Raw genomic sequence first — 26251 nt, 5'->3', positions numbered from 1 at the left:
ATCATTTTATAATCCCAACAACTAAGTAATTACTATGATAAAGCCTAAAACAGAACCTGAGAGCAAGGGGGTTAAGGAAAATAAAGAGGAAGATGGAAAGACAAATTTATAGATTTAGAGAAACAGTGGGAGTTATATGTCACTAGTGAAAACTGGGAATGACAGCAAGGAGAGGCGTTTAGGTACCTCCGGAAGTGAAAGAAGCGGCAGGCTACAGTAGAATCATCTTGCTCCTGTTCTTTAAACTTCCGATACCGCTCCAGGCGGCACTCACGACATTTGTGCAGGTGAGGTGCCACATTGATGCATGACCCATCCTGCAGAAAGGGTTCTCCAGACTGCTTGAGCTTCTTCACTTTGCTCACATCTTTCAGCACTGACTGGCCAACTGTGGCAAGGAAGGGAGGAGAAATTGCTGTCAAAAGAGGTATAAATAGGGTATGATAACAAACTCCTCTGGGAACAAACATTTGTCATGACCTGGGCTATTCCTCTTTGCACTCCTTGGGCACATAATCTACCATGTACCCAGAAAGGGAGAGCACAGAACAAAGAGGCTTCACTTGGGAGCTAAGAACTTGTGGCAAGTGCCTCATACAGTGAAACTCTGGGCAAGTGTATAAACACTCATGGCAGCAGAAGGTAGTCATCACCTGCCCTTAGTCCCTCAGTATATGGCTACTGTTAATCAAGGTTTCTTGGGCTCCCACAGGTATCAATTCCTAATGAAAACAGCTACTTTGACCACCAAACTTTTTCATATACACTTCGAGACCATAACCTCACATAAACATGGATTTTGGTAGAGGTGTTAAAATCCTTACATGTTTCAGAGAGAAGCAAACCAAGAGAGCGAATCTTTTTGTTTCATCAAGTATACAAAGGGGTGCTACATGGGAATGGGAACCAGTCTTGGTAACTCCCTAAAAGCAAATCTAAATATGATGAAGTAGAAAAGAATGAGCAGGACACAAGGACACGTAGTTCCTAATTAAAAACAACAAACTAATGAAGATCAATAGTCCTCTTTTGTGGGCAGATAACCCTGTTACAGTGCTGGTATAGCTGCAACCAGGTTTGATGAGGGGCCTCTGCCAGGTTCTTTGCCTCTGTAATTCTATGTGATTCTAGAATTTTCCATCAACGTGAGGGCATCTGCCACACAAAAGCATAAGCATGTGAGGCAAGTGCCAGAGCAAAGACCATGTACAGCCCCAGCAGGATCACCTTTCAAGGGCGCAGTCCGAGGTCGGCCTTTGGGGGCCTGTTTCCCTTTGCCCTTGCCCAGCAACAGCTCCGCACTACGCTCCCCATTGGGGCCCAGCTTCCCCATCAGGTGTTCTGGAATCCCCTTCAGGCCAGTCTTGGCCTGCAGCTGCTCCTCTGAGTCGCTCAAATCTGACAGGTCACTGTTGGTGCTAGAGTCCGAGTCCTGTCTGCAAGCCAAGCTTCGTTCATCTAATGAGAACCTTTTCACAGCTTCAAAAGGAGCTTTGTTCTCCTGTGAAAAATCTACTGGAGAGGACAGAAAGCAGCCTGAATGCCTGCCAAAGACATTACTAAAGGTTTTGAGGAGGGGATTGTCCTGTTGCCCAGGTCCCACAGTTGGCCTCTCCTCTGTGGGGCTTGAGGACAGAGTAGGCATCTCAATGGGCTGGGTGAGGCTGCTGGTGGGTGAGCTGGAGCGGCCATTCCCCATGGCAGAGAGGCTTGGGCCCCCAGTGGTAAGAGCTGAGCCCAGAACACCAGACACTAGCTTGGAGGAATCAGTTGTAATGAAGAGGGTTTTCTTCTTTGCTAAAGATGCCGAATCTGCAGAGGAGTGAGGCTCGGGCCAGCCGGTTGTTGCCTTGGAGGTGACAGTGGTAGCAGAGGAAGAGCTACCTGATGCCTGAGATGCAAAGCTGCTGAAAGGACTGTGTTCAACTTTCTCCACAAATGCCAGGAAAGGGTTAGAAGGCTCTTCTCGCGACAGTTTAGGGGGCTGTAAAAATAGATTTTCATGACTCTCTGGGGTGCGGGTATTTAGGAGGCTCCGGGGGAAGGCTGGAGTAAGGGTGGGCATGGACTCTGCAGGCACTTTCCGGTCCACAGAGCTGCCAGCCTTAGAGCCTGGCTTAGTGTCTGCTCCAAGAGTGGATCTGCCTTTACACAGGCCTGAGCTCAGACTCTCAAGGCTTTGTTTGAATGAGTCCCGACTAGAGGAATCATCAGCCAAACTCTCTGAAACCGTAGTGAAGTAGTTACTGGTGGGTAAAGTTTGGGACATGCATTGAAAAAACAAGTTTTTGGAGAGATCAGTGTCTTTCTGAGACTCTGGTGCAGAGGTACAGCCAAAAGAGAAGCCCAAAGGTTTGTTCTCTGTAGCTAGAATCCCATTGGACTGGCTCCTTCCACTTCCAAAAGTCAAAGGTTGTGATAAGCTAGGGAGAGATGTTCCAAATCCAGAAGAGGCCAAAATAGAATTTCTTGAATTCTGAAAGGAAGATAGCCTGAGTTAGTGACACTGGCTTCAGATGACAACCTAATGAACTCTTTCTTTGTCCTAACTATCACTGAATCAACATTTCTTGTGGGTCAATCAACATTTCTCTCCTACAATTCCACTAATCTGCTCTTTGAACTGCATTTCACCAGCAAGGGAAAAAACTTGCCACAGACCACAGAGGGCATTTTAACTTTAGCAAGATGAGCCAGATATAGTAGGATGTCATTCAACCTGCTCCTCTTGGTTTTACCCAATGGGTCATCAATGCTAGGAAGTTGTATAGGCTTTTTAGTATTTACAGTGATTGAAAACAGAGACTCTACTAGGGAACTGGAGGAAAAGATTCCTGAACAGATGTCAGCTTTTACTTTGAAACTTACCTAGTGATCTCTGTAATATCAATCTACCTGAATGACCTCAGGAACTATAAAGTTTTGATTTATTTAAACTATTGCAAATATCCTGTCTCATAGAAACTGATTTCACTCCTATGGTAAGCCCACTGCACATTAAATAAAAGTAACTTTATTAATTTGAAACTCCACAAAATGGATCCTTTTGGAAATTGGTCATTTATTGGTTCAGATCTACCTAAAATTTGCAATTAATGTTACTCCTAAAGATGCTAAGATAAAGAAAGCTATTCACGGAGATCTTCTGTTATAATTATGATCTAACAAAAGTTCCCAAAAGAAAAATGTACATACTGAAATATTCACCAAATAAAAACATTTAGCCTAACAAACTGGAAAATGAAATGATAAAATGCTTTCCATGTAAACCTCTGCATCTGAATGACTGTATGTATAAATAAGGGTAGGGGTACTTTCATATACATTATGCACCCATATACATACACAGAGACACTCGTAGGTAGCTATGAGCCCTTACTTAGTACTTGTTAATTTAATAAAACTCAGATCCTAGCTCTTGACTTGAAAACCACAGAGTAACAGCATTCATTTTAAAACATTGGAAATAAAAAAATTATTCCATGACTGCTTAATGCATATAGGGTTTTATTTTAAGGGAGAAAAAAATTTGGATCTCAACAGTCATAATGATTTTATAACATGGTGAATGTATGAGATGCCAAAGAATTATACATTTTAAAGTGGTTACAATGCTAAATATCCTTGAGGGTGGCATAGAACGATAAGAACCAGGGACAACACTTTCAATGGCTTGCTTCCAGTTGACATCTGGTACAGATTTTAGAGTTGAAAAATTGAAGTTTATTTTTTTTCTCACTAACCACAAAAGCATTAATTTAAACCCCCACTCCACAAAAAAAAGAGAAGACTGACACCGCCCTGAGGTTTTGCTGTTGTTTCGCTAGCAGGACTTGGCTTGGAGCCTTGACACGTGCATGACTGCAAGAAACCTGCATGAGTAGCTCATGTTTCACTACTAACATTACCCTTTAAAAATATATACACACATGAATGAAAAATAATTTCGATGGTCTTTCATTTTCTTTTAAATGATTAAATTCCAAATCCTTTCCTTACAAGAAACTGATTTCAACTCTGGTTTTTAGGGCATGAAAGTCCTGGTTACTATTTCTCTCTTTCAGGTTAAGAATTGTAATAGAAACATTCATGTCTGTAATTTTAAATCATATTGCAGAAAAGGACAGGCTAAAACATAAGCAAAATTACAGTCACAGAAATTTCTACAACCTGTTTGAAAAAAAAACCAAAAACCAAAAAACACTGAATCCACATTTTATCTATCAGCTTTACTACTCCACAAACAGTAACATTCACTGGATCTTTTCTTGTAGGACATAAAATTTGGTTTAATTGGTAAGTCCCATTTACATTCACACTGCCTTTGACATGGAGTTGACTTTAAATAGCACAGGCATTATGATGATTTACACATTAGAAATCCACCTATGATCCTCACCTGGTTCTTTTGGGAATACAGGTCAACTAAAGACAAATCATAAACAGTGTGAAAATTCCATTTACAGGTCTCTTTTACCTGGGCATTTTATCTCGCTCTCTATTTCTGCACACTAGGGATTGACACATTATATTTGCTAGAAGAGGAAGAAGTCAGATGAAATTTATATACCATGGGTTTTTGTTTGCTTTGTTTTGTTCTTTGTGGGGCTGGTGATCAAACACACCCTCATGCATGCTAGGCAAGTTTTTTTTTCTATTGAACCACATGCCCCAGTCCTATGCCATTTTTTATCTGCATTGTTACACCTGAAATGATTCTATTTTAGTGTGTGAGCTCCTTCAAGTAGTAATTTAAAGTATTTATAATGCACAGTACTTAGCACACAGTATTTTCCTATATATTCTTTTGCTTGTTTTAGTTTTCTTTTTTCTTTTTAGATGGGATCTCATTGTTGTCCAGGCTGGCCTCAAACTCCTGGGCTAAAATGATCCTCCTGTCTTAGCCTTATAGGTAGCTGGGCCTATATGCATGTGTCCCCATGGCTACTTTTAAAAAATCAATAAGCATTTCATCTTTGGTATTTCATATTCTAGCTTGAGTTGGCTTGTTTCAATCAGTTTGGGGACCAAAATTAGGAAAAAATAGATTTTGATACTGTTTTAAACTTGGATTGTGGTATCAACTTTACCTTAACTTACAACTTAACAAAAGTTCCATTTTTGCAAAAAATATTCCTATCAGATTAAGACCAAAGCAATTAGTGAGGGAAAAAACTTTTATGGCCATACCAAACGATGGAAAGTAACCTAGACTCAAGGGAAAATGCCATAGAAAATGATGAACTGAAAATAGGGTAACGGTAGCTTGGACTCACAGCCTTAATTATAGTGTTCGCTATTACCAACACTGTAATTCATTAACCTTGCCTCTCATAGGCCTGATGGAGGCTCAACCACTTTGTGAACTAAATAGATAATTGAATTAAAAAGATTCCCCACCAGATCTATTAAATCTCATTAAAATGGGTTGTATAATCAGTTTTTGATTAGCCCAATTGTTCAGGTGACTTTTTTTGTACTGGGGATTGAACCCAGGGGCACTTAACCACTGAGACACAATCTTAGTCCATTTTAATTTTTTATTTTAGAGAGGGCCTCACTAAATTACTGAGGCTGGCTTTGAACTTGCAATCCTCCTGCCTCAGCCTCCCAAGCTGCTGGGATTACAGGTATGTGCCACCATGCTCAGCTATTCGGGTAGCTTTTAAGAACTGATAGTTATTAAAATAAACACATTTGTTCAATGAGCAGTAAAGGTCTATCCAAGAGTAAAATTTAAGCACATCTCAGAAATATTCCTTCCTTAGGGCATTTGAGATGTTTGTGAAGGTTTTAACAATAAGGAAGGGTGAGAGAGTAAACCCCAAACTGGCAAATCTGCCCCTACAGCAACTCACCTCTCCTGAGGCCTGCGACCGGCTGCCTTTCTGTTTTTCCGGCCCAGTCCCTGTTGCAAGGCCAGTGTCTGAGATCCTCACCGTGGTTGGGGTGGAGCTGGCGGTAGTGACCACAACTGCTGAAGCCACCATGCCCTGGCCAACTTGTTCCAGTGTTTTTCCTGCCTCTTTGTTTTCGGCTCCACCCACCTCTGGGGCCATAGGTGTCTGACCTGTGGCTGTAGAATATGGAGTGAAAGGTACAGGTGTGTCCCCACCTACAGGCTCATCCTGAACCACCAGAGTCCTGCCGTTTTCTTTGGTGTAAGTGGCAAAGCGAATGTTGCGGTTAATCTGGGGAACAAATGTAGATGGTGGCTGCTTGGTTCTCTGATCCAGCCCTGGCTCTCCACTGGCATTACCTCCTTTCCAGGGCCCTCGGCTTGCCTCACCTCCATCGCTCCCATTACTGTCTACTTCACCCCTGTCTCCTTTTAATTTCTTTGATGCAGAGTCACACCCAGAGTCCGAAGCACTTTTCCTCCTCCGGCCATCTTTCCCCTCTATGCTCTCTCTCTTCTTCTTTCCTTTGGAAGATTTTACTGCTTTTAACGTACCCCCCTACAAAACAAAATTCAAAAAAGATTTATTATAAGGGACCTTTCATCCTGTGAAAACCATAATCCATTAGCTCTTTCCCATCTCTTAGAAACAGAAAAAGCAGGCAAAGATTGCCAAGTTCTGATGCCAGCTCTAAGACATACCCTTTGTCAAAAAGCTCCAATCTTCCTATGATTCCATTTATACACACACATTCAAGATAAACAGTTATCAGAGGTTAATTCTCTTGGCAAATCTTGTCTTACATAAAATAAACACTTAAAATGGATTTATTTTTTTGAGGGGTTTTATAATTTGTGGAACTTCTTTTATAAAACAAACTGCCAGAACTAGACTGGGAGCTTATTTGTACACTGATGAAATAACTTGCTTTATTATATATTTATCTCTTGGTTTTGGCAGAAACTTGTACTTCAAGTATTAAAACACAAAATTTCCTATAACCAAAAGTCACTAAAACTAGTATTTGTAAATCTGTGAGCAAAGGAAAAGTGAATCTGATAGCGATAGGTTTGGATAGCTCATAGACACTACAAAGATTGAACTGATCTCCAGACTTTATTTCAAAGCTTTAAACAGAGGAAAGGGGGAAAAAAAGCAGGCCATCACAGGCCAAAAGCCAAATCTCTTCTCTCCTCTGGTAATGTCAGACTATCTATCTCAGGAAATTTTCCTTCATCTTATTTGAGAGGCCAGACAAGATAAGGATTAAAAGGGAAAATTCCCATCTCTGAATGAACTTCTTCCCTGAGAAGAATAAGAAGAATGGGGCATGAGGTATAGCTAACATTCTCTACAGCAATCTTTGTGCAGCGAGGATTTATATGAAGTAGGTATTTATTTTACCTTTATTCAGAAACATGTACTAAGATGTAATAAGCTAGTGACACATTGTCATCTAGGTAGTAATATTACCAAATTCATTCATTTATTCTTACTGCCCTTAATACTTACAGATCATTTGTAGATCTATTATCTTTCTTGTAATTACTATATTATAGCTGTTTCAATGAAAACGTTTTTTGAATTTTGTATTTCTTTGTCTTGCTAGGACTAGTTTCTATATTTTTCCTTTTTTGCTGTCTTCCCTTTCAGTGTTTCTCTAATTTGCCCCTACAAGTCAAACACAAGTGCACACAGCACACGCGTGCACACACATACATATACACACACATACACACACACACCCATCCATATATTTGGAGGGAGTACTGGGGATTGAACCACTAAGCTACATCTTCAGTCCTTTTTATTTTTATTTTGAGACAGGGTCTCACTAAGTTGCTAAGACTGGCTTTGAATTTGTGATCCTCCTGCTCCAGCCTCCTTAACACTGGGATTACAGGCTTGCATCACTGCACCTGGCTTCCCTTACAAGTCTTAAAGCTCAAGATTTACTTCCATTTCCTCCCCATTTCTGGTAATATTATCTGAATTTCCAAATAGATAGTATTAAGTAATAGTAATAAATAATAATAAGTAATAATATACATCTGGCAATATCTCCCAAGTTTTTCAAATCTTTCATTCAAAAACTATTTGCTAAACATTGTTTTCATTTCATCCTCTTTTTTTCAGACAGGTTCTTGCTATGTTGACCAAGTTGGGCTAGAACTCTCAATCTTGCCTCAGCCTCCCATGTAGCTGGGATTACAAGCATGCACTACCATACACAGCTTAAAATCATTCTCTTTTAAAACTTTGTCATTTCTTTGGCCTTGATTACCATCATGTTTCTTTTTTTTTTTAATACATATATATTTTTTAGTTGTAGGTGGACACAATACTTTTATTTATTTATATGTGGTGCTGAGGATGAAACCCAGTGCTCTACCGCTGAGTCATAACCCCAGACCCATCATCAGTTTTTAATTTTTATTTTCTTCTTAAGTTACAGGGTAAGGGCTGGGGAGATAGCTCAGCTGGTAGAGTGCTTGCCTTGCAAGCACAAGGCCCTGAGTTTGATCCCTAGTACTGCAAAAAAAAAAAATTACAGGGTAAAATGTGGGAGACTGAAGCAGAGGATTGTGGTTTCAAGGCCAGCCTCGGCAACTCAGCGAGGCCCTAACCAACTCAGTGAGACCCTGTCTGTCTCTAAATAAAATATAAAAAAGGGTTGGGGATGTTGCTCAGTGGTTAGACGCCTCTGGTCACAATCTCTGGTACCAAATAAATAGTACAGGGTAAACCTGGGGATGGGCATATTTTTGTCCTTATTTTATTTTTGGTAACGGAAATTGAACCCAGGGCACTTTATCTCTGAATTACATTCCTAGCCCTATTTATGTTTTACTTTGAGATAGGGTTTCACTAACATCCTGAAGCTGGTCTCAAACTTGTGATTCTCTTGCCTCAGCCTCTCAAATCTGGGACTGTAGGCTTGTGCCACTGGGCCTGGCTGAAATCCATCTTTTCTTTCTTGCTTTTTCACTCATATTCACTGCTAAAGGAAATAACGTGATCACAGATCTCTAAGAAGGGTTACTGGAAAACCTGGCAAATTGTAATTGTATCTGGTCAGACAAGAATATAAACCATGCCAGGGGCAGTGGTGCATGCTTGTAATCACAGCAGCTCAGGAGGCTGAGGCAGAAGGATTGAAAGTTCAAAGCCAGTCCCAGCAACTTAGCAAGGCCCTAAGTAACTCAGGGAGACCCTGGCTCTACATAAAATACAAAAAAAAGGACTGGGGATATGGTTCAGGAGATAAGTGCCCCTGAGTTCAATCCTGGTACCAAAAAAAAAAAAAAAAAAAAAAAAAAAGGAAAAGTAAGTCATATCATGGCAAAGCCAAAAGGAAAGAACCAAAATTTATTGCTAAAATCCACACTTTCCACTTTTAACTCACATAGTCAACTTGAAGAACCTGGCTCACAGCAACTATTCCCTAAAATAACTTATGGTGAACTACTCACATGCAAGAAAGTAGCCTAGGACACTGAGAATAATACTTTCTGGTTATATTGGGCCAGCTGAACTGTATCTGGCATACAACAGGTGCTTAATGAATGAATGAAATAAGGAATGGATTAAAAATAGAGCCCAATACAACATCAAAGTAACAGATTTTTCAACCATGTAAACACAGTCAAGGGACTTAACCTAGTCATGATTAATCAAATATATAAATAAGAAGTTATTAAATTTAATACTGATTCTTCTTTTCTTAGTCTGATCTTTTTTTAATCAAGTCAAGAATAACTAGATTAAAAAAGATGAGGAAGGACTATATACTTAGCAGGAAAGCAATATTTATAGAGGTGATAAGATACTACAAGGCAAGTGTGGACAGTTGATCTACTGAAGGATATTCACACAGGATTCCTTACTGGTTCAGGTAGATTTATAATGCGCTTATTCGTTTATTTTTGGCTCTAATAATTCTGAATGAACCAAGTGTTGGCCTACTCTATAATTACAGAATAATCCACTGTGTGCTAAGCACTGAACTAGGCAACTGTTTGTTTGATTCTACTTGGGAATATAAAATTTCAGACTCTGTGGGAGCTCACTGCCGCCTAATGGGAAAAAAGAGGATGTAGCTTTTCCTCCATTTCTCGTTACTAGATCAGGTCATGATTATTACTACTGCTTGTTGCAGTTTTAACCATCTACGATTTCTTTTAAATATACCTAAGAAAACACAGAAGAAATAGTTAGAACTTAGACTTTACAACAACTATGAAACAAGTCAAATTAAAAGGGTTTGCTCAAACTAGGTCTCTTTCTTGAGACCATCCACCCTTACCAAGGCAGTCCATCTGAACAAGCAAAGGGGCACCCATGGAAAATATTCACATAAGGGACTACATAACAAGAAATCACAAGTTCCTGAGTCTGCTCAGAGACTCAGTCCTTTACTATACCTCATTTTGAGACTTTGTGTTATCCATCAGCATCACATGAATGAGTCTGGGATCTACTGACTTGATCTCACCACTCTATGGTAGCAGCAGGACAGCAGAACATATGGGAAAAAGGGGGGGAAAAGATATTATTTAATGCCTTATTCACCAAGACTTATCTATGTAATTATCTTTTTGTTGTTTCTATTCCCCTACTAGAAGAAAGTTCCATGAGAGAAGGGATATTTACTGTCTCAATCACTGCTATAGTAAGAATGTCTCAAATAAGGTGTGGAATATGACCATTAATTTATGTTAAGTGCATGAATGAAATGAAATGTAATGAAAGGAACAACTGAGTTCAATGCACAAGTATATCTTTTAGGGATTTAATTTCAAATTCTGCATCTCTAAAACATTCCTATACAGTGTATCATGAAACCAAAACTCTTCAGAACCAACAATCAATACAAGAATCATTATATGGGGCTGTGGATTGCCTAGCATGTGTGAGGTCCTGGGATTAGTCCCCAGTACCACCAAACAAAACAAAACAAAAGAGAAAACCCAAAACCCACAAAACCCAAAACAATAAAACATATGTAAAACAAACCCACCCTACTATTAAAGAATAAAAACTTCGGGAGAAGGGGTATTTTGACATAAAACATCCAATTTACTGGGTAAGGCTGGGGATATAGCTCAGTATAGAGCACTTGCCCAGCATGTATGAGGTCTTGAGTTCAATCCCCAAACCACAAAACACAAATTTTTTTTTACTATGTATATCTTTTAACTTAGCAATTGCGCACCAAGAAATTTATTACAATAAATCATAAGTGTGAAAGGATGTTCAAGTATGTTCACTGTGTCACCATTTATATTAGTGAAAATACTGGCAATGATTTAAATGTCCTTCAATTTTAGGTTAAATTAGTTATGATATATTCATTTTTTGGAATAGCATACATCTATTTTAAAGGGATAAGTCAGCTGGACACAGTGGCACAAGCCTTTAATTCCAGCAACTTGAGAGGCTGAGGCAGGAGAACCTCAAGAGTAAGGCCAGACTCAGCAACTTAGTGAGATCCTGTCTCAAGATAAAAAAATAAAAAAGATCTAGAATGTAGCTCAGTGATAAAGAACCTCTGGGGTTCAATACCCAGTACTGCAAAGGAAAAAAAAAAAAAAAGGATGATTCACATTTCTATATTCACAAATAAAAATTAAAAATGCATATTATAAACCAAGTGTGGTGGAACACACCTGTAATCCCAGCAACTCAGGAGACTGAGGCAGGAGGATTGTAAGTTTGAAGCCAACTTTGGCAATTTAGTAAGACCCTGTCTCAAAAGAAAAAAGAAAAAAAGGGCCGGAGACGTAGCTCAGTGGTAAAGTGCCCCTGGGTTCAGCCCCCAGCACCAGAAAAAAAAAAAAGAGGTTATATACAATTAAGTAAATAAGATACATATATAATTATATGTATCATATCATCCCATTTTTTAAGTATACCTTATATATGTCACACAAATACATAATATGTTATTTATATACAAAGAGGTACATATATAGAAATATACTTATAGAAAATATTTGGAAGAATATGGAATATAGGGCTGGTTTGTAAATCAATGGTAGAGCACTTGCCGAGCACATGTGAAGCACTGGGTTCTATCCCCAGCACCACATAAAAATAAATAAATAAAATAAAGTTATTGTGTCCATCCATCTACAAGTAAACAATTAATTAATTAAATAATAATTTCAAAAAAAGAATATGGGGCTGGGGATATAGCTCTGTTGGTAGAGTGCTTGCCTTGCAAGCACAAGGCCCTGAGTTTAATCCCAAGCACCGGAAAAAAAATAGGAATATGTGGAATATGTACCAAACTGTAAATTGTGGTTGTCACTGAGAGGAGTGATATTAACCTAGGGGAAAGGGTGGTTTTCATTATCTAGTTTATATATGTATATTGTTTGAAATTCTTAAATGAAGAATACATTAATAAATTTTTAAAATTTTCAATAAAGAAATAAAAGTACTTATGCTTATATTATATGTCAAGCCTGATATCAATTCAAAGATGTCATAAATACCAATTTGTCTGCTTCAAACACTCAACTACTGTTTATCCTAAATAATTCTCCAAGTATCTCTAGGGGGCATGTTCTTTTCTGTTCATTAGAAACAATTTTTTTCAGCATCTAGGATATAGTGGCAAAAGTATTACAGAAGCCAATGATAACTGATTAGTCTTTAATATAAACTATTATGAATATGATAAATAATACCACCTTATAATTAGATATTGTTTTACAAATTTCAAAGCATTTTCAAATATATTATTTCAGTCTTCAAAACAGCACTATGAGGTCAGTGGGGTTTTACATAATTACTTCTAACTTACAGATGAGAAAAGTGAGATGAAAAGGAAGCACACCTCTTCTAAGGGTCATACAATCATTAAATGATAAGAGCCAGGGAAAAAGTGTTCACTTTCTTTACACCATGTTCTATAAGGGGGCTGACAGAACTCATATGACATTAACACAGTCTCACCTCAGTTATAGACACATCCATAAGACGGGTGATGGAGTCTTGATGGCTTACGACACCACAGATCCACCCTTCTTCCCCCTCTGGTTGGTACACTTTGACCCTGTGACCTTGAACACTGTAGGGACCTAAAAGAGAGATCAGTCAAAACTGTATTTTTGGTTAAGCTATGTTTCATAATTATTTCTGAAAGCAAAAGGAAAACTACATGATGTAAATACTTGGCACTTTCAAATATCTGTCCCTTTGTACAGAGCTAATAAAGTAGCAGTTCTAGATTTACCACACTAACCATTGAGTATTTTGCAGTGCTGGGACAGAACCCTTGACCTCATACATCCTAGAGAAGCACTCTGATATTGAGCAACATCCCTAGCCCCTATCTTCAACAATTTAAAAATAAAACATAAAGGTTCTGCTCAGTGATTTTTGTAAATTCTTTGTTTATTTGGAGATCACTTAGAATTTCCCAGTCCACCCTTGCCTCCACCCATTGTACCTTTCCTCAATTTAAAAATTCTGAATGTAATAATAATAAATAAAAATAAATAAATAATAATAAAGTATTAATAATAATGAATAAATAATAATAAAGGGAAAGAAACTTACAAATAAAAAAAACAAACAAACAGGTAATATGGGAATGTACTCATATACCTGACATGTACATGAAAAAAGTGGGAGATCACTAAGTTGAATGTGTCTCTTTTCTTTTTTCTTTGTTGTGCAGAGGATCAAACCCAGGGCCTTGTTCATGCTAGGCAACTACTCCAACACTAAGCTAAACCACCAGTCCTATTGGATGTGCTATTAGGATAAATGACCACAGGAATGATACATAATCATTAACATTCTGCTATCTGACTTTCAGTAACAATGGAGTTCAATTTATAGGGTTTTCAGCCTCTGCACTAATAATATACTGAACAAATATAGCACCTGTCTTCCTAGGAACACAGAGTTTCAAAAATATTACTTTATCAGCAGGTAATATTACCCTGCAATTTCAGCTGGTCTTCCCAAGGACAGCGTCTCTCTCCCACATATCATTGTACATTTGAGACTATATAGCTAAAGGATTACTATTTCAGATTATTCTCTCAGATCTATAATTAAGCTTCCTTAATTTTTTCTATACATATTCATATATCACCACCTGTCATTCTGTCCACTCAATTTTCTTCTCTGTAACTAAATTTTCCTCACGTTTGTTCTTCCTCTGCACCATTCCTCGTTTATTAAACATTTTATCCTGATATCCTTTTTTCTCATTAGGTCAGTATTCCTAACTTCACCTGTTTAGATTTATTTGACAAAAAGAGAACCAAGGACACTACTTCACTAAAAAAAATGATTATCAAAAGGCCCAGAAATGAAGGTCAGTGAATGTATGACATGAAAGGAAGGATAAAAGGAAGTAGTTTACCCTTCGTGTAGAATCTTGGGTAAAACCTACATCTGAACTTGAAAGCTAATAATTCGTTTTTCCGTGTTTGTTTTGTTCTGTTTTGTAACTAAAGATCAAACCCAGGGCCTATAGCATGTTAGGCACTCTACCACTGAGCTACCCTAAGCTCATTTATTTATACTTAAAGCATACTATTCATGTGAAAAAGTCTATGGATGCATTATTTTATGAACAAACTTTGCACTCTAAGTTATTTGCTGGTGTTCAGTCTTTCGCTTTTTCTTTTTGGTAATGAGGACTGAACACAGGGGTGCTTCATCACGGAGCTATACCTCCAGACCTTTTTATTTATTTATTTTTGAGACAGGGTCACACTAGGTTGCTGAGGGTTTCACTAAATTGTTGAGGCAGGCCTGGAACTTGTGATCCCCTGCCTCAGCTGTCCAAGTTGCCTGGCATAAGCCACTACACCCAGCTAGTCTTTATTTTTCAGAAACTTGCAGATAGTAAATTCAAAAAAAGCAGAGTCAGTTGGGCGCAGTGGTGCACATCTGTAATTCCAGCAACTCGGGAGGCTGAGGCAGGAGGATCACAAGGCCCTAAGCAACTTACCAAGACCCTGTCTCAAAATCAAAAAATAAAAATAAGGGCTGGGGATGTGACTCAGTGGTTAAGTACCCTTGGGTTCAATCACTGGTACCCAAAAAAAAAAAAAAGTAAACATTTTCTTGCTACTGGCTATATCCTCAGTGCCTCAACACTGTTGCTAGTACATGTGTTTTAATAAATATTTCTAGTGTCCTTAATAAATATTTAAGAAATGGGAAAAAAAAACTAAGCTCACAACAAAACTGTTTTATGAAATGTACAATGAAGAGAAAACAATAGTCTGAGTGAGATGTTATTTTTCCAGTATATTTGGAGATTTAATTAATTGGAGATATTTTTGTCACAAAAAGAGGATAAGGACAAATGTTTAAAGCTATATGGTGTCCCATTATAGCATTCAAAACTGACAAATCACCTGCTTTAGAGTTCAGGGACAGAAGACTACCTGTTCTTACCTCTGCTGAATATCTCTTGTAGCTTTTGGTCACTGATCAAAGCATTAACTGTTTCTCTCAGAGCAGTATGTTCTAAAAGAATCTGGTTTTGGCTATCTGTGCCCATCTGGTAAAGATAAAAGAAAACAACTAATGTTAAAATGAATAGCAATAACATCTAACTAAATGAAAAAGAATCACATACCAAGGAGTTCTATATCAACACTTGCCAAAAATGCCTTAAGAATTCTAGTCTCATGAGAATTCGCAAAAATTAAGGATGCTAATATCAATTAGGCTTATGAAATGTGATATACTCTATCTATATAGGATATATTTCCTAAGCCTAAATTTATATATGTTTCTATATACAAATAGTTCAGAGAAATCATACAGGAAAGAAACATATTTAGGTCAGAGTTTCACACACTTATTCGGCCACAAAATATTTTACTCTCTAAAAATCTTTTTGCTTATTTTAGCATTTATCCAACATTTCCTGAGTGCCATCTCACATAAACTGTGAGATAAAGATGAGTAAAACAAGGTTGCTGAGAGAGGGTGAGGTCTCATGAGGACTACATAAAGAAAAGAAATCATCATTAATATATCACAAAACAGTTTAGGAAATACTGTTCTTGGCTTTCTTGATAATTTTAACCTTCAGATAATAACCCTTACAAGTGAGAATTAAATAGTACCTTTGTTAAATTCTGAAACTACAACTCAGATGCTAGTTTGTTTCAACAACTTAACTTCACCCTTTTCTTTATAACTAAAGATATACCTAAAGTTCTTCAATACTTCACACTACATGGAACCAGCCCACACTCCTCCCCACTTTCAAAGGCACGAATAGGCCCCCTAGGACTCAAACTACAAAAGCAACCAACTCAGCAAAGCCACCTCTTCTGAAGGGACCCTCGGAATTGGGGCCTTAAGTCTTGAATCACTTTAAGGTGGAGTGGGGATACACAAAAAAGGAAAGAAACCTTAGTACTTCACAAGGAAGCAGAGAAACTTCAAAAGGCACAGGGGAATTTATTGGAGGAAATCAAAGAAACACTAAGAAAAAGAAAAACACCAATATTTATATCAGCAAAGAAATAAGCAAGGAGAGAAATAAGAAGCTCAAGACCAGAGTTAAGTGTGCAGTACCTGGAACAGATGCAACCCATTAGCATCTGACAGGAAACGAAGTTCTCGATCCAGAAGGTATTCAACTGGCACCACAGAACCCAAACCCAGTTTATCTACTAGGGGAGTGAAAGTCTGTGAAGCACAATGACAAGAAACTGATTAGAACTTGGAAATGAAAACCAATAACAACTTAATCAAATCCCCAACTTCAGAAAAAGTATCCATTATTATATTATTGTTATATTTTCATCCCACTAAATACAGATAAGCTAAAGCACAAGTCCTTGGAAACATTCCTAGCCTAGCATCTGTCCCTCAAATAATGATAGGAAGCAACTGAAAGTAAAAAGTCTGCTCAATACTCTTTTATTTATAGCTAAAAAGGATAAGTGAAATTAAAATTCCTCGTTTTCCTTAGGGATCTGACTAATCTTGTCAGGCTTCAAACAGAATTAAATTACAGTAAATGCCCAGAATAAAAAGTCACACCATTAGTCTAGAATTCCTGAAATCTTTATGAGATTTCTAAAAATAATCACTGGCATAAATATGCACAGGTAAATTCTTATTACTATTTCATAAATAAATAGTCTATAAAAAACATGTCAAGACTCCATATCCATTTATAATAGATCTTCTCCTAAAAGTGAAATTGGAAAGTAGCCTTAAAAACAAATGAAAAGGGCTGGGGATATAGCTCAGTTGGTAGAGTGCTTGCCTCACATGCACAAGGCCCTGGATTCAATCCCCAACACCACAAAAACAAAATAAACAAAAAATGAAAAAGCCGGGGGTGGTGGCACATGCCTATAATCCCAATGACTTGGGAGGATGAGGCAAGAAGGTTGCAAGTTTGAGGCCAGTCTCAGCAACTTAGTGAGGCCCTAAGCAACTTAGTGAGACCCTGTCTCAAAGTTTAAAAAAAAAAAAAAAAAAAAAAAGGCCTGGAGATGTAGCTCAGTGGCTAAGTGCTCCTGGCTTCAATCCCTCATATCAAAAAAACAAAAAATGAAAAAAGCTGGGGATGTGGCTCAGTGGTAGAGTGCTTACCTAGTATGTGTGAGGCTCTGGGTTCAAACCCCAGCACCACAAAACAAAAACAAAACAGTCAATCTGTAGTACTGCAAAAACAGCAACAAATGAAAAAATGGTGGCAAGGATGTGGAGGAAATGCAAACATTGTTGGTGGGACTGCAAACTGCAGATTAGTACAACCACTTTGGAAAGCAGTATGGAGATTTCGTAAAAGAGTAGGAATAGAACCACCATATAACTCATCTATTGCACTCCTTGGTATTTATCCAAAAGAACTAAAATCAGCATACTATAGTGATACAGACACATCCATGTTTATATCGGCCCAATTCACAATAGCCAAGTTATGGAACCAGTCAGCTGTCCATCAACAGATGAATGAAAAAAGAAAATGTGATATACATACATAATGGAATACAAAGAATAAAAATATATGGTATTTGCTGGTAAATGTATGGAACTATTCATGCTCAGTGAAATAAGCCAAATTCAGAAAGTCAAGGGTTAAATGTTTCTCTCATATGAGAAAGCTAGTGCAAAATAAGGGAAGAAAAGGAGGGAACTCCATGAAAATAGAAGGAAGATCAATGGAGTAGAAGGGGGTTGAGGGGGAAGGAACAGGGAGAGAAAAAGGGAGGAAATGTGAAATGAAACTGGCCAAATTATACATATATAATATATACATATATATTTATATATATATATACATATATATATAAATACTCCCTAGTGAATTCCACCTTTATGAATACCTATTAAGCACCAATTTAAAAACACAATAATCCAGGTGTGATGGCAAAAAATGAAACAGCAACTTAGCAAGGTCCTAAGCAATTTGGTGAGAACCTGTCTCAAAATAAAATATAAAAAAGGAGCAGGGGACGTGACTCAGGGGTAAAGCACCTCTGGGTTCAATCCCCAGTACCAAAAACCACCAAACACACAAACAAAAACAGCTGGGAGTGGTGGCAAATGCCTGTAATCCCAGTGACATAGGAGGCTGAGGCAGAAGGATAGCAAGTTCTAGGCCAGTCTCAGCAACTTAGCAAGACCCTGTCTCAAAAGAAAAAATTTAAAAAGCGGGGTTGGGGTTGTGTCTCAGTATGTGTGAGGCACTGGGTTAAATTCTCAGTACCACATAAAAATAAATAAATAAAGACTCACCCACAAAAATAAAGAAATGAATAAAAAGGACTGGAGATGTAGCTTAGTGATTAAGTGCCCTGGGTTCAAATCCTGATATAAAAATAACAAAAACAAAAACAAAAAAAGATAAGTAAATAGAAGGAAGACCAGTAGAATAAAGGGAGGTGAATAGGAGGGAAAAAGGAAGTACCAAGAACTGAAATGAGAAAATTATATTCCATGCACATATGATTATATAAAAATGAGCCCCAATATTATGTATACCTATAATGCACTAATAAAAACATAGAAAAGAAAAAGCTAGGGATGTGTTCAGTGGTAGAGCACTTGCCTAGCATGCCCTAAGCCCTGGGTCCAATACCCAGCACCCCCAATACACACAAAAAGAAAAGGACAGTTGTGTAAGGAATAGTATGTATAATAAATAGGTCAAATAATATTTGTTTTGAACATTATTCATTTAATTTTGTTAGCCACAGGAGAATTACGATTTTTAAAAAGTTGTCATTTATGTTTATACTTTGCTAATAGGATAGAAACAAGTGGATACTCTCAGAATTAGATTTTATAACACTATTTTATTTTACTTCATAAGACAAAACTTGTTAATTACAAAACACTTTGAGGATTACACTGTTTCAAAATCTTATGAGACAAGACTGAAAGTGAAAACATTATTTAAAGATAAAAAGTATCAAATATTATCTAATAGAATATTTTAAAGAACACAGAAGAAAAGCTCTCTTAATTTTTACTTTGGTAACTTCAAAATAAAAGTATTATTAAGGACAAAGCATGTAGGGTTCTGTGAATTCTAAAGAGTTCCATGATTGGGCAAATACTATAGTTATGTTAGGAAAGCTCAAATATGTTCCTACCCAATAGGGGTCACTCAAGGATCAGAGGTGTAGCTCAGTGAAATAGTACTTGGGATACCTGGGGTACCCTGGGATACCTGGGGTAGTATGTGGCGGGATTTGGGGGTTATGGGTGTGGCTCAGTAGTAGAGAGCTTGGCTAGCATAAGTGAGGCTCTGGAATTGAGTCCCAGAACCAAAAAATAAAAAATAAAAAATAAAAAATAAAAAAATAAATAAATAAATAAAAACTACTCACCAGGGCTGGCCACTGTGCAATTGAGACTCGAGTGCCCTGCAAAAGGACTGGGTCCTTCCGGGGTGCCCATACAAGTGACCCTTCCAGCAAAAGCACAATAACTTCTTCAGCATGAACTTTAACCCAGGAGTGTTGCTTCCAGTTACAGCCATCAAATTCTACGAAGATCTACAAAAAGAAAAAGTAGCTTGGAAGATACATTTGACAATATCCCACACTGTAACATATAAACAAACAAAATGACTCGGGTTTTGAACAACTGACTGGGAAAATAACTTATTATTAAGTTATTTTAAAGGGTATCAATAAAAATGATCTTACTTCAGAGCCAGGAAACTGATTTCAGCTTTAGTCTAAAACAGGAGAACAAAGTTATGGGGGCATGAGTTACCCACACAGTTTTTTAGTAATTTGTAGTCATGTCCCAACTGAAACTTGCAACTCTCATTTACCAATTCATATCTACACACACTGGCTGGGGGCTTACTATGTGTAAGGTACTGTGCTAGGTTCAGGAATGCAGAGATGAATCTCACACACTTCCTAGTCTCTAAATGCTCAGAGTCTAATAGGAAGAGAACATTTTAATATTTCTACTAAAAATGACTGAAATTATTGTATTAATTTTTTGAATAGGTGATGTATATGGTACAAAATTCAAAAGGATAAGAATTGAAAGAGAAAGAAGTTGCCCTCCCACTCCTACCTGTGGATTCTTAAAGTGTTACTGCCAATAGTGATCTCATAACTGCTAGCCAAGGCACGCTCCAGTCACAACGTTTTGCTTCCTTCCTGAATAGACACATACTCTACCTTCTTGAGATATATTTAAGCAGAAACTGTAAAGAGTTCTTGGAAGTGATTTGTAGCAAATGAAACTACATTTTTCTAATATGCTTACACTTGGCTTTCTATATAAATTATGACTTCTGAACATGATTCAACACAGTATGAAGAGCAAGACACACACATGTAGGCATCACTATATAAAATAGATATTTCCAGTGTTAAATATGGTCACAAATGAAGGGCTAGAGATTTATTTATCTCCTGGTTCATCTTTAAAGAATTTTAGTTGGTTTTTGGGAAACACACACACTAAAATAACAAAAGACAAATTTAAAAATCACAGCCAAGAAAATGACAATGGGAAGTCAATATTCAAGTAGAAAAACTTCATTAGGCAGAAAGAATCAATACAGTTGCTACAACTGACAAATTTGCTTCGGAGCTTCCCAAATACCAATGTGAAAAAGGAGAAAAGTTCAGCTGTTCAGCTGTAAGGTAAGTAGTTCAAAAAGAAATCATATGGCAATTATTCAGGGAAGCAAAGGTATTTCAACTACTTGGCTCTGTAAGAAATTTCTCACATGAAATTTCCTATGGTGACACTGAGTAATACAAGATATTATCAGAATCCCTGCAGCCATGACTCTCAACTGGCAACTGTAAGAGGATCTGTAAGTATTAGGGGCACCGAGCATTTCCTGTAGATGGAATACTAGTGGTCTTGTATGTCTGTGTACTAGCAGTTTCCTTTTTTTCTTTTTGCCTATTGTAGAAGCAGTGGCACACACCCGTAATCCCAACAACTCAGGAATCTGAGGCAGGAGGATCACAAGTTTCAGGCCAGTCTCAGCAACCTACTGAGATCCTGTCTCAGAATAAAAAAACAGACTGGGGATATAGTTCGGTGGTAAAGTGCTCTTGTGTTCAATCCCCAGTGCTAGAAATAAAAACAAAAACAAGGACAGCAGTGGGGATTCAACCAGGGGCATGCAACCACAGAGCTACATCCCCAGCCCTGCTCCCCTTTTCATTACAGTTCAATTCTTTACCAAGGCTAGCCTTAGCCTCTAAGTAGCTAAGGACTATACCACCACACTTGGCAAAAATTCAACCAATATTTTTTTTCTTTTGCTTTCAAGACTGGGGATCAAAATCCAAGGCCTTACCCATAACAGGCAAGTGCTCACCAATGAGCTATACCCTCAGTACTCCATTAAAAAATATATGTAGATGATATAACAAAATTTAAACCCATTTAAATGGTTATGAAAATTTTGTATACTTTATCATAATAAAAAATAGAATTTTTTTATTGAATTCATAATACCTTTGTGGTATATTCTCATGCAATCAACATAAAAATTATAGTTATGAAAAATTCATCATACTTATACTTGAAAATGCAGAAAACCATAGCTCAGTAGCCTAGCTTTATAATCAATTTCTTTACAGATACCTTGTGAATTGATTATACATTAGTGAAAAGATATCAAAAGTTAAATTTCATTATCTAAAATTCCAGTTTTACTATTTATAATATGCCAAGTAAGCTCCATATCAACTTTAAAAAAATATGATGAGAAAGCAAGATTCAGAGGGAGGGTGATTTTTAGAGAGAAAGAGAACATTGAACTGGACTATATTTAATACATGAACATGCTCACTTGTATATACATATATATTTTGGGGGAATAAGACATAATACCTACCTTCGAGTAACTAATAGTCAATTGGAAAGAGAGAGAAGCATTCAAACTTATATTTAAGTGCAAAATCACATTCAGACACTCAGAAATGTAGCAGCAGCATAATATATAAATCTTAGGGCTTATGAGCAGGAAACCTGGATGAGTCTTAGTGCCATTCTTTATTAATTGCAAAACTTGGGCAACTTACTATTCTATCCTCAAACCTTAGCTTAGATTTTTCCTCACTTGTGATAAGACAGACTTGTCTTACTTACCGGATAGTTCTGAAAATTAAACAAAACAGATTCAAACGCACTTTGATCAACTGTAAAGCTCTTTGGGGGCAATAGTATGCCATAAAACAAATAAAAATAGAGTATGGTGGGTATTCAGATGCAAAGAATATCATTTCAGGTATGCAAAGGGACTGGTAGGGGCTGAGGCCAACGAAAGTCTTGGTAAAGTTTTAGGATAGCCAGGAACTACATAGCACTGTGGGAGAAATGATGGAAAATAAAATTTAAAAGATTAAGAGTTGATATGGAAAACACCCAAATACTGAGATAAAAATTGGGACCATGGGCTGGGGCATGATCCTACATGCCTGTAATCCCAGCTACTCAGTAGATTGAGGCAGGAGGATCACAAATTCAAGGTCAGCCTGTGAAATTTAGCCAGACTCTGTCTCAAAATAAAGGAAGGGGTGGGCCTGGTGGCACAGACCTATAATCCCAGGGGCTCAGGAGGCTGAGGCAGGAGGATTGCAAGTTTAAAGCTAGCCTCAGCAATTTGGCGAAACCCTGTCTCAAAATAAAAACTAAAAAAAGGGCTGGGAATGTGGCTAAGTAGTTAAATGCTCCTGGGTCCATACCCAGTACCCCCAAAAAAGGGATATAGTTCAGTGGCAGGGCACCCTGGGGCTCAATCCCTAGTCTGCAAAACAAACAAAAACATAACCTAAAAACTGGAACTACAATAAGGTACAATGACGTAAGTCTGTAGTCCCAACTATGCATGAGGCTGAAGCAGAATGACTGTTTGAGCCTACGAGTTTGGGGGTAGCCTGGCAACATAGCAAGACCCCATCTCTTTAAAAACAAACAAAAAATTAAGTGTAATGAAACTATCCTATATAAATATATGAATATACCACAATGAATTTCAGTTTTGTGTATATCTATAATGCACTGATTAAAAACAACTATAAACAAACAGAAGGAACACCAGTAGTATAGAGGTAAGGGAACAAGGGGAGCAAGGAGGGGAGGGTAAAGGAAAGTATTGGGGACTGAACTGGAGCAAATTACATTCCACACTTGTATTAATTATGTCAAAATAAACCCCTATATTATGTATAACGATAATACACAAACATTTTTTAAAAATTGGGGCTTTGGCTATCAATTGGGAGGTGTGGAAGACATCACAACTGCCATTAAAAGGTAATTGTGGGGCTGGGGATATAGCTCAGCTGGTAGAGTGCTTACCTTATAAGCACAAGGCCCTGGGTTCAATCCCCAGTACCACACACACACAAAAAAGGTTATTGTGGGCTAGGTGGGGCAGGGCAGAATAGGTGTTCTTACAAGACCTAGAGTGGGAATGGGCAGAAAAAGATGAAAGTGACTGAGGTTTGTAAGAGTCCATGAGTCTTATTACAAAGTTTGGTAGCTGGCCTGATATAGAAGGGAGAATTTAAAAATGACTTAGAGCCAGATATGGTGGCACACACCTATAATCCCAGCGGCTCAGGGGGCTGAGACAGGAGGAACAAAAGTTTGAGACCAGCCTCAGCAATTCACCAAGGCCCTAAGCAACTTAGTGAGACCCTGTTTCAAAATAAAAAAATAAAAAAAGGTTTAGGGATGTAGGTCAGAGGTAAAGTGTCCCTGGGTTTAACACCTAGTGCCAAATAACAATAATAATAATAATAAAATTAAATAAAATTTGAAAAATAAAAATGACTTGGATTTTGAACCAGAGACTAGATAAACTGATGGCAGAAGGTAGCAACAGCTGGAGGACAGACAAGACCTTGAAAAGCCATGCAAAGCAGCATAGACGATTTCAGTGCCTAGCCTAGATCTAACCTTGAGTGACGCAGTACTTTATCAAGCATCACTCAGAAAACCAGAGATTGAGGCTTTCTGGTAACTGGCAGCTAGGTGTCATTTTGAGTTCTAATCTACCAACCACTTTAAAACTCAACATAGAAGCCAAGTAAGGTGGTGGATGCCTGTAATTTCAGCACCTAGAAGATGGAGGAGGCAGGAGGACTGCAAATAAAAGGCCAGTCTTGGCACCTTGGTGACACCCTCCCTGTCTCAAAATAAAAAATAAACTGGGAGCAGCAGTGCATAACTGTAATCCCAAGGCTCAGTGGTTAAGAGCTCCTGGGTTCAATTCCTAGTATCAATTCTTTTTTGAAATCAATATAGGAGTTATAAAATTCCAGCCAGGTATACTGATGTATACCTATAATCCAAGCAACTCAGGAAGTTGAGGTAGGAGGTTAGCCTGTTTGAATTCGAAGTCAGCTTCAGTAACTCAGCAAGAGCCTGTCTCAAAAAAACAAAAAAACAAAATCAAAAAACCATAAAAAGACTGGGATGTAGCTTAGTAGCAGAGTGCCCTTTTTTGTGGTCCCCAGTACCACAAAAAATAAAATTCGATTCTAAGTCACCAACATACAAATGTAACAACACTAAAAGCTGTAACAATTCTTATTCTTTGTACATAAGCTCTTAAACATTTAAAAAGTTAACGCAGAATTCTATCATGACATATCTGAAAAACATCAGGAAATGTTTCATTTAATTTGAGAGCAGTTTTCACCTTTTGAGGGCAATTATCTCAAACTGCCCAGACAAAGGAGGTGGAATAAGGGTTTATTATGCTGACAATAACCATGCACTATATATTATGGGATCAAGCAATTGCTCCAGAATAATGGTAAGAATTTGTTTTGGTTGCAGGTAAAAAGGATGGAACTGGAGAAGATCATGCTAAGTGAAATAAGTTAATCCCAAAAAACCAAAGGCCAAATATTTTCTCTGATAAGTGAATGCTGATCCATAGTGGGGGTGGGTAGGGAAGAATGAAGGAACTTTGGATTGTACAGAGGGGAGTAAGGGTATAGATGGGGCAAGTGAGGATGGGAAGGATAGTGGATGAGGCAGACATTATTACCCTACATACATGTATAAAAATTTTTTTAAAATATACTTATTGGGGCTGGGGATATAGCTTAGTTTGTAGAGTGCTTGCCAGTCAAGCACAAAGCCCTGGGGTCAATCCCTAGCACCAAAGGGGGGGTTTTTATATATATATATATATATATATATATATATATATATAAAATCACATATCACTGTCAATGAAAAAATAAAAGTTTTTGAAAAATAATTTGTTTTGGGAACAATGTGGAACATGAATATATGTAAACATGTTCTCCCAAAAAGTAAGACTTACTTTTAGCTCTCTGGCACTGTACAAAGAGTTGAAACACAGAAGCAAATAGAACACAAACTCTCAAAATGGTAGAGGGTTAGGATACAGGACAAACAGAAAGGACATAAATTAATGGTTCAGTCAGAGATGACCAGGGAGATGGATAACAGAACAGGACCAATACAATTTGAGATGATTTTCACAAGTCTAAATAAAAGTAGTGGGCAAGCGGTAGAGTGCTTGCCTTGCAAGCACGAGGACCTGGGTTCGATCCCCAGTACCTCAAAGAAAAAACAAAAGTAGCAAATAGTACTATACATACTATAGTTAGAACCCAAGGACTAGATGTGAAGTATTTCAAGAGTTAAGGTGAGTTAGTATTAAAACTCTTACTTTCCAATTTCCCTTTAAGATCTATATGTGATTTATATTCATTTTATTGACAATGAAATAAAAATGTTCCCATTCCCCTATCCTCCTATGCTTAGGATAGAACCCAAGGCCTCATGCATGCTAGGCAAGCACTCTACCATAGGGCCTAATCCCTAGCCTGTTGCTTTTCTTTTCTTTTTTCAAA

General features: G+C 37.6%; 1 protein-coding gene across 2 annotated transcripts in view; it reads right to left on the bottom strand.

Annotated features, from left to right (window-relative positions):
• Positions 1-26251, bottom strand: part of Kdm3b (lysine demethylase 3B) — a 75628-nt gene that overhangs the window by 36044 nt on the left and 13333 nt on the right. The window contains exons 2-9 of one of the 2 annotated variants that reach the window (XM_047555189.1): positions 19748-19915; positions 16470-16583; positions 15333-15438; positions 12864-12988; positions 10325-10399; positions 5859-6458; positions 1228-2476; positions 187-388 (exon numbers count right to left, since the gene is read on the bottom strand). In XM_047555189.1, the coding sequence (XP_047411145.1) occupies positions 187-388; positions 1228-2476; positions 5859-6458; positions 10325-10399; positions 12864-12988; positions 15333-15438; positions 16470-16583; positions 19748-19915 (2639 nt within the window). The remainder of the gene's footprint in view (positions 1-186; positions 389-1227; positions 2477-5858; positions 6459-10324; positions 10400-12863; positions 12989-15332; positions 15439-16469; positions 16584-19747; positions 19916-26251) is intronic. The other variant, XM_047555190.1, reaches the window with a different exon arrangement.

Source organism: Sciurus carolinensis, chromosome 6 (genome assembly GCF_902686445.1).
Source record: "Sciurus carolinensis chromosome 6, mSciCar1.2, whole genome shotgun sequence".
In the NCBI taxonomy this organism is placed as follows: domain Eukaryota; kingdom Metazoa; phylum Chordata; class Mammalia; order Rodentia; family Sciuridae; genus Sciurus; species Sciurus carolinensis.
The sequence above is the reverse complement of the archived record's forward strand: the minus strand, read 5'-3'. Positions and strand labels throughout refer to the sequence as shown.